The 12015-nt window shown below is 38.9% G+C and overlaps 1 protein-coding gene across 1 annotated transcript in view; it reads right to left on the bottom strand.

Annotated features, from left to right (window-relative positions):
- The window catches only part of ghra (growth hormone receptor a), a 28999-nt gene extending 17912 nt beyond the window's left edge, over positions 1–11087 (bottom strand). The window contains exons 1-2 of the mRNA XM_080893270.1: positions 10735–11087; positions 2789–2907 (exon numbers count right to left, since the gene is read on the bottom strand). Of these exons, the coding sequence (XP_080749396.1) occupies positions 2789–2907; positions 10735–10739 (124 nt within the window). The 5' untranslated portion in view covers positions 10740–11087. The remainder of the gene's footprint in view (positions 1–2788; positions 2908–10734) is intronic.
- Positions 11088–12015: the final 928 nt, after the last annotated feature.

The raw sequence follows: 12015 nt of genomic DNA, 5'->3' as shown, positions 1-12015 counted from the left end.
TTTAACGGTTGTTGAGGAAGACCAGGACTGAACTACCACAGTGGTCACTGGGAACCATTTCAACATTTGAGGTGAACCAAACAGAATGTTCAATGGTTTTGACATCACCTGGTTATCAGCAGTTTTTCCTGAGAGCTTATCAGAATGGTACTGTAAAAGTGACAGAGATAAAGATATTTGATCCACTTTGTTAACAACGTCAAAAGGCCCAAGGGCAAAGACACAGAGCTCAAAATGTATCCTCAGACATTAGTCTCAGCTACACCAAATTTATTACCTGAACTACGTACCTTTCCCTGCTTCCTCGCCTCCTCCTGCCACATCAGAAAATATATGAAAACAATCACGGGAAGGCATAGAAATTATAACCCGTAACACGAACCTCAACTATAAATAACAATTCAGGCCCGAGGCAAAGAAGATGGACTGATTTACAACAAAAATCTGAGAAAGAACGGTTTCTTTTGCACCAGTACTGGCATCGGGAAGAGAAATAACAATATGTTCAGCACTTGAACTTTCAAACTTGATTCCACTTATTCCTGCTATAAAAATCTACCTAGAGAGCCTGTGTACCATCCTGAACATGTATGACTGAATTGCAACTTGCCATAATTAAATATAAAGTAGTTTTAGAGCAGTGAACAGACCGTTGGAGGGGGCCTGACCCCCGCACACTAAAGAAGTCAAAGGTAGAAAGTTACTTCGAAGACATTTTAAAGTAGGAATCAATTATTTTTATAGGAAAAAAAACTTTAAATGAGGGAAAGAGAAGAACTTTAGCTAGATAAAAGATGGTGAAACGTTAATTTATTGTCACTGTGTTTCAGATTGCTGCAGATTGCATAACAGCAAATGGAAAAAAAAAAATAGAAAAGACGCACTAGTGTGGACTTGATCTTAATTTGACCGGAGAAAACACGATGAGTTGGCATTCTTCGGTGGATTCCAGTGGTATTTTTCCATCTGTTTCTCATTAAACCCATACAAAGGAAGATGAAATGTCTCAGTAAATTGGCAAGCTATTTCCCTGTTTAAGAATACCGAAGATATGGCAAAATTACAAAACTAAAACTACTGCTTGATTCCATTTATTGGTTACGCAATCAATAAAACTGTGTACTGATAAATAAGTCAATCAAGCTGTGTTTTCTTGAACATAATGATCTGCAGGCTCTTTGTACTCTCTGCTTACAGCAATCTGAGTTTGCATTCTAAAAGCAGGAAAACACTGCACACTATTAAATGTCACCTACATCAAAAGCACTGTAAAAACAAGAGGGAAATAAATTGTCCAATGCTGTCAACTGCACTATTAATAACTTAAAATAGCATATAAGGCATGCCATACCTTCCATAACCATGCAGACATGATGTGCTGCGATGCTTAGGTGCTCTTTTTCAAAGGCAATCCAAGTATAGAGAGAGATTTTACTAATGCAAATCTAAGGTAATGATAAATAGTTTGCATGTAATACGTGCACGTGCAAGTGCAGGGCCAAAATCAAACAGTTTAAATTCCACTAATGTTTCTCCAGGTAATATGCATGCTTAACATTCTGGCAACAGGTGCTGCAGCAGCCAGCAGGCTGCCCAGAGATGGCCTGGAGATCTCAGGTCACTGACTCATGCTGTCTGGCTCACCTTTTAATGGCAATGAACAGATGCACCTAAGAATATACTCAGAGCACACTACCTTGCCAAAATATAACTGGTTTGCACGCTTTAAGCGTCATTAAATGTATGCAAATGTATTGAGCATCTGATTTCAATTATAGGCCTTTCTCTGGATCAAACAAAAACATTCAATCAACAGATTAAGACAGAATTAAGCTGCCTGCTGATGGTTAAGCTGCTAACTCAATCTTTTTGGACTACAATCCTTACCATAATAAACTACAGCCAATTAATTTGGATGGAAATAAAGTCTTTTCATCCAAATGTGCACAACTATAATCCCAATAGATGCCTTAAATCCACAATGTACTGATTCATTGCTTGAACAAGAGTCAATTCTGTTTTATCCAAGCTGAACCAGGTCCATCTGCAATAAAAAACTTTGGTCAGAAAATGCCTTCTTATCCGTCTTCCAGAAGTAATCCTCATAAAATACGTCCAGGAATGCAGACACTGCTGCACAAGAGATTTTCCTCTTGACCACCTTCGACTGATCACTTTTTGGGGGTTGCTAGGAATTTCTCAAACCTGTTTGTTGCAGAATAAGCACCATTTTTATTTTCCAGGTTTGACACTTTTACCTTAGTTGTAGTTGTTTCTATCATTGGGCTAAAATGTCAATCCATTATTTCACACTTATTTTGTGGTTGTTTGCAAGTTTTTGGTTTTAAAAGGTAAATTATGGCAACATCAACTCATTCCCTCATCTGCAGTATTCTTTCACCTAATTATTTCAGATAGATCAGTGGCACCTGGGTTAGCTGGCTGAACATCCTGCATCATCCTGTCCCTGGACTTTGACAGAGCAGCCCCAGTCATATATTTACCCCGAGTCTATTGATCACTATCCTGCCTGACAAGCCAGATCAGGAAAATGCAGCGTTTGCTCAACAGTGAACCTTTCCACATGAATCTGAACAAACAGCACTCTGCAACTGATGTCTGACAAAAGACGTGATAACAAGTGTCAACAACATGCTGCACGCAAAACACACTTGTTAATATTTGATGAGGTGAACATAGAAAGAGAGAAGAATTATTTTTTTTCTCACATGTTATTTCTCACTCTAACTGGTTGTGACACAAAGCTGTAAGAACACCAGTAACTTACCTGATGATGTCGTGTGGTCCCAGTCTGTGAGAAATGTAGATCCTGGAGAGGGCAGCCAATCCAGGGAGGAAAGAATGAGAAGAATCAGGAGATTAGAGGCGAGTGAGAGAGCCATGATGCTGTGGAGAGACAGAGGATAGAATAAGAGAGGACAGAGACACTGTGATTATAATTATCAGCTGAACTCCATGGTGACACTCCCATGTGAACTAGCCTCCTTCCCCCACTAACGCCATCTTTTTCTCTCTGGCCTGTGAGCACAATTTGTGACCGCTATTTATTTCAGTTGGTGTACATGAAACCAAACACTGGACAGGATGTAAGGAATTATCACGGGAGTTTGCAGCTACGGCATTTCAAAGCTGAAAATATGAATGGTGGGGTTTACATGTGTTGTTTCGCTTTGTGTGAACTCTAAAAGAAAACATTTTTTATCATTTCAGAAAAGATCTCAGTAACATTTCTATTAGTTACAGCCACTTGAAATAACTTTTCCATGACGTACACGCTACCTTCTGACTGTTTAGATGGTTAAATCCATTCGTTTCACAGTCGATTACATCATTAGACAGATATATGCTCCTGAAAGCCTGTTATTAGCGCTAGGGCAAGTTTTTAAAACATTACTTAGCTCCATGTTTCTTTGGTTTATTAACGATAAATGTGTCAGTATTGGGAAACTGATGCACTATTACATTTAAAGTTATTAGTGGAAACAGATGTGAGTTAAAACTTCCAACAAATAAAAAGAAAAATTAGCATTTGTTTGGAATAGCTGTCACCATTTGAGTGAATAAAATCATGTTCCGATCCATGCTTAATCATCCAGGTAAGGAAATTCCGGAAACTTGATTCTGTGATTTGCAGTGGGAGAATGTCACATCCGCTTGAACAGAACCAACTTTCTGGGAAAATCATGTTCCTTTTGTATCAGCTGGGAATTATAGATCTTTGCTAAATTAGAGTTATTAGCATTTTCTGTAGGGTCGGTTTCTGGTGGGTAAGCAAAAAGTAGTTATCTAAATCCACAATGATGCCAAGAATGTCAAACCCAACAAACTGGCTTTTCAAGACCAAAATATTTTAGATAGAAACCAACAAGTAGTTTGACTTTGGCACTTTGGATCTAATTATGAAATCCTGTATGGCAATTAATGGCAATTTTAATGTATGACACAAAAAGGGTAAAATATCCTTAAAAGAAAAAGCTGTGGAGGCTTAACTTGTAGAAACTGTATTTCCCAACAAAAGTTCTAACACAAACTCTCCTGCCATCTTTGTAAAACATATATTTTAGTAGTTTATTTATTTGAAAATATGATGGCAGCTAATTCACAAAACGCTCAATAAGTCAGTGTTAGAGACAAACTCTAAATATAGGCCAAATTTTCAGTCCGCACCCTTGGCTATTTACAGCTGTGGCTCCACGACTTTACTGGGCAGCAAACAACCCCATCCCCACAGGATACATTTGCCTAAATTACGTGGTCCAAGTATCTTAAGATTCCTGAATCCAAGCTTATCTCATTTTATCTTATCTTCCACATTATCTTATGTAATCTTGTCTTATCTTATCTTGCAGATCCCACAGGTTACAGGAACTGCTCAAGACTGGAAAAGTCTGGTATCTTAAAAAACCCTAGCGACAAGAAAATGTCTGGATCCAGCTCACTAGCCCATATTTACCACACTAGTCATCCATTTACTTGATTTGGCTTAGATTTATTACACATTAAAACAAAGAGTCTAGATTTAAGGGAAAACAACATCTCAGTTTGACAAAAGAAAAGGTTTTCATTTCAGGCTTTTAGTCCAAGGATAGACTTAATCCATGTCAGTAAATCTGAAACATGAAGCACAACTAAAGCAAGAACAAACGGAAAAAAACAACAAAAAACTAAACATTGCAACATGGACAAAAAAAACAAGAATCAACATAATTTTGCAACTCTGGTTCGTCACATGTAGCAAATTTTTTAATGAATGTGGCAACAGACAGGTCCACTGTAAGCAGTCAGTCATATTTGTGCTGATGACTTCCAAGGGTCCAGAGGTCATATAAAGCCAAGTTACACAGTGCAAGAATTTATGGCAGAGAACTGTCAAGAGGCAAGCTCATGCAGACTTACTTAAATGTTTCTCAAATGAATTTCATATTTTTGGCTTCCGTTCTGTTGAACAATTATTAACCCGTCCGATAAACACTTTCAGATAAGAAATTATTTTTTTTTGCTTGTTTGTTTGTTTTTTCCCCCTTGGAAAAGTTAAGTTCATTGCACTTCTTTTTAGCATAATTTTTTTTACTTCTTTAACATTCTTCCAGTAAAAGTACTAAATTGGAGCAAAGGTGGCCCCTTTACCCCAAAATATGTCCTGATGTTAATCCATACTTTAGTCTCACCCTTTCACATCTGGAAGCATTTGTGGACATCCTGGCAAGGATGGTGCTTCTTCTCCATCTTGTGCAAGCCTGTCCCCCGTTTTTCTTCCTCTCTCACCCAATTACAAACTCACAGGCTGACAGGAAGAGTTGTCTAAGCCAATCAGAAGAGAGGGAGGCTAAACCCAGGCCTCTTGGGGTCCCTTGGTAAACATTTAAGGCCTGCGTCCTCAACCCTCCTCCCACTACCTCTGCCCTAAAGCATACACACACACACACACACACACACACACACACACACACACACACACACACACGTGCATACAACATGAACACATCACACATACTAAGGCACACAGATGCAGACCTTGACTTGGCACCCCTCTGCCAGCACCATGCCTCTCCTATGTTTCCTTAAATCTACTATAATCATCTATGTTTGTTCTAAAGAAGCTGACAGGGGAGGCAGAAGCCAAAGAAAAAAAGGTTAGGGGGTGAAAGGACACATCGTTTCTGTTAGTCCCTTCTATAACTGAAGAAGGACAACATGTACACAAACACTCGCAGAGCAATGTTGCAAGCTAGAGTTTAGTTTGAGCTTCCTTTAGCGAGAAAGCAAAAAACAGAAAGACTGTGTAGTTGGCGCTCTGACATTTTGTAGTCAATAAATATTTTCTATGGACACTAATTTCATACTCTAAATTTACTTATGTGCACTGTTGTGTTTTTGAATTGTGTCTTAGGGCAGGGGAGTAAAAGCAAGTCATTCCAAAATACATTTTTTCTTTTATCTTCAGTGTCCACAATAACTTGTTTTTGTATTAAAATGGAAAAAGAACCATACTTTCTTTTTAAGGACTCTACATCCAAACCATAGACTGTATATAGAATATGGGCAACGTAATAGTAATGACATTGTTTTTTGGACTACTGTGCCCTAATGTTTTGTCTTTATCATACTGGCACTCCTCAAGCTCCTTTGCAGACATAAATGTCCAAATTTATTTGGGTAAGAGGATAGAAGAGTGTTAATTTATCGGACAAAACCAGCACCCTGGAAAACTAAAAGCTCAATAACCCCAAGAGGCCCGCTTAGTTTGGTTTCATGTTAATGACATTCGCAATACAACACAGAAGTCAGCAAAACAGTCTGTGCTCATGTCCACATATAATACAACAGGAAATTTGAAATGAGATTTAGCATTTGGTCATTACAAGAAAGAAATTCTGCCGTAAGGTCTTCAAGGCCATCATGAAACACTGATTCGGATTACGAAGAAAAGAAGGAAGATTATTTTATTCACTAACAGATGGGGGGGGAGGCTTTGGGCAATTTGACCTGCATTTTTCATTTTCCCCACTTCAGTGTTTTATTATTTCGTGGGGCATTAAAGAAAAACGAATGTTTATAAGCTCTAAATGGCCTGAGGTGATTCAACTTTGACAGAATGCAAATGAATTAACATTTTCACATTTCCACAACAAAAGTGGAATTTTGAAATCATAGCTACTCTGCTAAATGCTACAAAATATTTATAACAATTGCGTGAGACATTAAAAAGTTTTTGAGCACTGTGATTTAAAGAGTGGATCTGTGTGTATCCTGCCCCAGGATGCACACACATGCAGTAAATTATGCATAATTTTATTTTTGCAATTGGATTTCTGATGTCTCCTGAGCAGAAAAATACAATCAATCTTAAAAATCTGTGATGTAAACAACGGAATTTTTGTGGAAGAAAAACGTCTACAGGGCATCTTTAACTGCATACAGTTTTAATCATGAAATAATGATAGCATGTCAGTAAAAATCATCACCCTGGGAAGCTTTAAAACAAATATAATTTAGATGCCAGATGCCAGACAACTACATCGTCTTCAAAACAAGACAAAGTAAACATAAACAACCAAGAAAAATGTGGAATATAATGTTATGGAGCCGTGATTTTTTTCTCACCAGCAACCCAACAGGCTTATTATTTATGGTTTCATAGAGCGTGTCACTGTGTCTCAACATGGTTTAGCTATACTTTGTGACTGAAGGACAATAAATAAACATAATTTGGAAAATGTTGTGGCAGAAATTATAGTCATTTTAACGAAATCTATTCAAACAATGACTGTGTTGTGCGTTTGCCCACTACTGGTTCCTGTAATACGTATCAGCAGGAGTGTACTTCTCCAAAATCATACGTCAGTTTCTGTGCCAAAGCTACGGGGTTTTCTTTAGAGGGGTGGAACAACACAAAATGATTATGGTGGAAAAAATTATTTTTACCACAGGCCTGATCGCTTGACAATCATCATCATGAAAACAAAAAATAAAAGAAAACTAAACTATGCTGTTTTGAGATATTTCCAGTTCACTTAGGCCCTGAAAAATCTTTAAACATTACAGCTTTCACCAAACTAGCATAATTTAACCAGGTATGCTCCACAGGAGCATCACGGTGTAGGAAAAATGGAACCACAATGCATTATTGTGGATGATTGCAGTGCAATTTCAGTCTCGGGTTCAGAATTGTTATATCTCTAGATAGCATGCAAACATTTTTCCTTAACTTCAACCCCAGCCTCAACATTTTAGTAAATGTAACACTTCCACATGAGTCTGCACATTACACCAGGTAGTGAGTGAGAGTCTACCTCGGCAGAGCCAATCAGACAAGAGTAAGGACCTGAAAACAGCAGCAACCAGCTCCTCTAAATAAGCCTTGTGCTGCTGGATGTATTTACATACATTTGTCTGGAAATCAGTATATTTGTGAAGAAGCTAGGTACATATAAATATATATGTAATTTTTAACCTATGCAGATATATGTTTGTGTGTCCACTTCCCTATATAAATATGGCTACTGGATGGTTCTAACGTCCCCTGCTCTTATTTCATAAGAGAGTGCGGAAAACTCAGAGTCAGCACATTGGCATGAGAAAAGTCTCTGCTGGAAGCAGATCAGGTCACACATCTGCAAACCCCGCTCATGTCTATGTGTGTGGGAGACCAGCAAGGGAAAGAGTGGGTGTCTGTGTGTATATGCATGCATATGTGTATAAATAAAATCAAGCATGCGTGTCAGAGAGAGAATGACAAAAGTAATGAGCACAAGCACGAGTCCAGCAGAGTCAAATTGCTTTACAAAATTTCCAGTTGTGTTTGTGCGCACGCGGGCATACAGCGGTTTGTCTAAAGCTATCGACTATTAAATGTTTTATGTTTTAAAATCAGGTTTTTCATCTTTTACAGGTGCCTGACGGTGGTAAAGCTGCTACTAGTCAAATTTGGCCATTTCAGAGACAGTTTTTAAAAAAATTAATCAGAACTGGAAAATTAACTGTGCCATTAGGCTTTAATGATTTATTGTGATTTACTGAATAGTTCAAATTTAGTGGTTGAGGTTTTGGAGTTCAATCTAATTTGAAGGAATCAAGTCTCTATCCAGTCTAACCCCTTCCAGCTCTGTTATTTGGACTAATTATATCTGTGCAACATGTACCTTTCCCTTTTGGTCTAAATCTGCTGTTTCTCTCTGTATGTCAGACACACACAAGCACATTCTGAAAACCATGACTGAAGCCCAGGTGTACATGGATGTGTGCAAAATGTAATGGTTTCCAGAGTGCTGTTGAGCTGTCAGAGGTTTTGGAACATAACAGCTGTACTTAATGTTGTGTGTGACGACAGCGAGACACAAACCGATGGCTGTAATGTCTCTTAAAACTACTCGCCTCATGTTTTGAAATTTCTTTTCAGCTGCACAGTAGGGGCTGGTGTGTAATTGCTGTAGTTACACAGCTTCTCACCACATGTCTCATCGTTGCTTTTCTCTGCATTAATGCAGAAGTGATCAAATAAAGCATCCAACTGAAGATGCTTTAGCTACATTAGGATGAATATTAGCAAGTTATGCATCTATAAAAATTGATGTGATGTTTAAGACACACTGCCGACGATTTTTTTATATCTGTATTTATACAGAGAATCGATTATGGGTAAAACTTTAAAGTAAAATACTGTTTTCAAGCAACTGCACAAATGGATTTATGAGATTCTGAAGTGAAAGTAAATATGGTTCTTCTAGAAAATAAAAGGCACAAAACACACCAAAAACACACAACCTGGACTGCTCAAAGTGCAGATGGCCACAAATTTTGGGTGATGAATAAGAAGAAGCAGAGCTGGAACTCTGCCTTCTGTGTATCTCATCAGAGTGCAGTGTGCGTCCTAATCAAAACTGCAAAATGAGAAACATTGTTCTCCTGTGGTTCGTAAAACGGTCAAGCGTTCACTGATGAAGAGCAAACAAACTGAGATTAGAAGCTTGCGAAACTGGTAAATGCATGTGCTGTTAATAAAAACGCAATAAGGAGGAAAAACAAAGTCCCAGACTACTCTTTTGGCAGGTGTTTGGATGGTGGTCATTTTTCTGGAATGATATAAACTCGGTTAACCTATTAGTGCAAGGCTAAATCAATTACCATTTCTTAATATATTGTAAACAGTGAAGTCATTTAGTCAGTAAGAAGCTTGATTACATGAATGTTTGCAGTTCCTCTTAATATTATTGTACTGGTTTCATATGATATTGAGTGTCTTTGGATGGTGTTGAATCCAACTGAGCAGTTTAGGTAAATCACAGCTCAATATTGGTGGGATAAAAGAGAAAATATTTAAAAAGAAAACTGCCAATTTCTAGAGAAAATCATAATATTTGTACTCGACATGCAGTACTTCTCAAACTTTAGAAGCCAAAGAAAGCTCACACTCCACAATCATTAACAATAAAAAAGATCCCATCTTAATTTCAGATGAACTAAAAAGTTAAGAATCGCAGCATCAGCTCTTCCTTTTGTTTATTCCCCCTTTAAGTCATATAATTCACTCCACGTTTTCCCCCAGGTGTGCCACCCCCACCACCCACATGCCCACCAATGAAGCCTGTGCAGAACCACTGTCCTAATGTCTTGCGTCTACAATAACAGATATAACTGTACAGATATCATAATCACTCAATTCTGAATTTGATGCATGCAAAGACACCAAAGAAAACAAGCACCTTCTGAGCATTTTAGAATAGCTTGATCACTTTTTAAAGAAACAGCGCTTCTGTCTCATTCCAGATGTTTGTATTTCTCCACTGAGGTTTCGGTATTTGTCAGCATGCTGTTTAACACAGCGGGACTGTACTGTACAAACACCCCGGAGCTGTAATTAACGGGACTTAACGGGTAACAATAGAAAAGTATACATCCGTCACATCCAGCTATGGCTGGCATCCCATCCCAAGCTCTCCAAATTTCTCTTGCAACGCCAATTTGCAGCACAGGAAAAAAAAAATCCCATTCGTTGTTGATTCTGCTGTAAGCTCTTAAAAGTGCGCACCAGAAGAACAAATGAGTTTGTGATGGGTTGGAAAGATTTTCTTTTTCTTTTTTTTCTTTTTTTGCGTAAAAAAAAGAAGTGCTGCATTTAAGCTAAGCCTCGAGGCGTGCATAACATGCTTAAAATGTGGAGCTTTATGGGCACAAACAACGCATTTCACTCTTTAAAAACATAAACTAACTTACTTCATCCGAAGCGTGGAGCTGAAAACTGCAAGCACGGCGCAGATTTACTTTTCAGAAGTTGCTCATCTGATGGCCAGCGCAAGCACTAACGGGTTACAAGTCCTGCTTCTTCTTCACTGCAGACTGCTCGGCCCGACTCAGTCCTCACCGGGACGACTTTTACATATCACTCAATCTCAGGATCGGACGCGTGCTTTCCTGGTGCGGTTTTTGCCTTATTTGCTGCTCATCGTCTAGACCACTTGGAGGGGTAGAGACACGCTACGTCGCTTAAACAGAGAAAGTGGGCAGTGTGTCTCGCGTAGCGATCAAGCGCCCTCATCCGCCAGCAATCCACTCTGCTCTGTTGACCACCACCACAGAGGGGGCAGCTAGGGAGAATGACTGCCGGGCCAAACTTCCAAAATAAAACCCCTTTAATACGCTGCCATGCTTTCTGGTGAGAGCAAAAGTGAAGAGAAAGTAGCGACCTGCACGAACAGCTTATTAGAGCAGACGAACTGTACTGTAGTTGAATGGGTGTGTTTAGAATAGTTGTTTATGTTAATTGTTAATGTTTTAGATATTTAGGAATGCGGTGAAATGTAGTTTTCTTTATTATTTAGATGATAAAGTCTTAGAAGAAAAAACGTTTTGCTTTTCTTTTTCACGTGAAATGTATATTCTCCCCCCAAAGGTTATATAACCATCAGAATAAGCCACAATGTATCCTGTCCTTGTGTGCGAAAGAGACATCGTTTAACTACAGGACACTTCCATGGTGGGGGGACTCTGTCCTAAACTGTAGCCTGTGGAGTGTCCACCAGAGACGTCACGCCAAGAGAGGCTCGGCCAGGATTTCAGCTGTCAATGGGCCTAAACCCCCACACCCATAAGCAACCAGTTAGTAAGGACGACCCGCCCCGACACGTGAATAACGTTTCATGCGCCAGCTGTTGCTGCTGGTTTGCTTTCCCCCCTGAGCACTGCATCCATATACGCTGTCTCATTATCGCCACAGAGCTTTTCATTTTTTCCAACGTGTTCATGATTTCACTTCCAATCGATGATTACTCAAATGCGATCAATGCAAAAAAAAGTTCAACTGTCTCATTAAAACTACCCAAGCCTAATTTTGGAGAGCTGCAGCCTGCAACACACGAGTGTCCACATACCCATTATGAAAGTACGGATCACAGGCTGTGTAATGTATAAAGCTGAGCTAACCCTTGCTCTCTAAAACGGCAAGGAGCTTCAAACTCCAATTACCAATATCATGATTGGAGTTTTATTAACAAAAAC

The sequence above is a fragment of the Rhamphochromis sp. 'chilingali' genome, assembly GCF_963969265.1.
Source record: "Rhamphochromis sp. 'chilingali' genome assembly, chromosome: 10".
NCBI classification, from domain to species: Eukaryota; Metazoa; Chordata; class Actinopteri; order Cichliformes; family Cichlidae; genus Rhamphochromis; species Rhamphochromis sp. 'chilingali'.
This window is presented reverse-complemented; position numbering and strand designations above follow the sequence as displayed.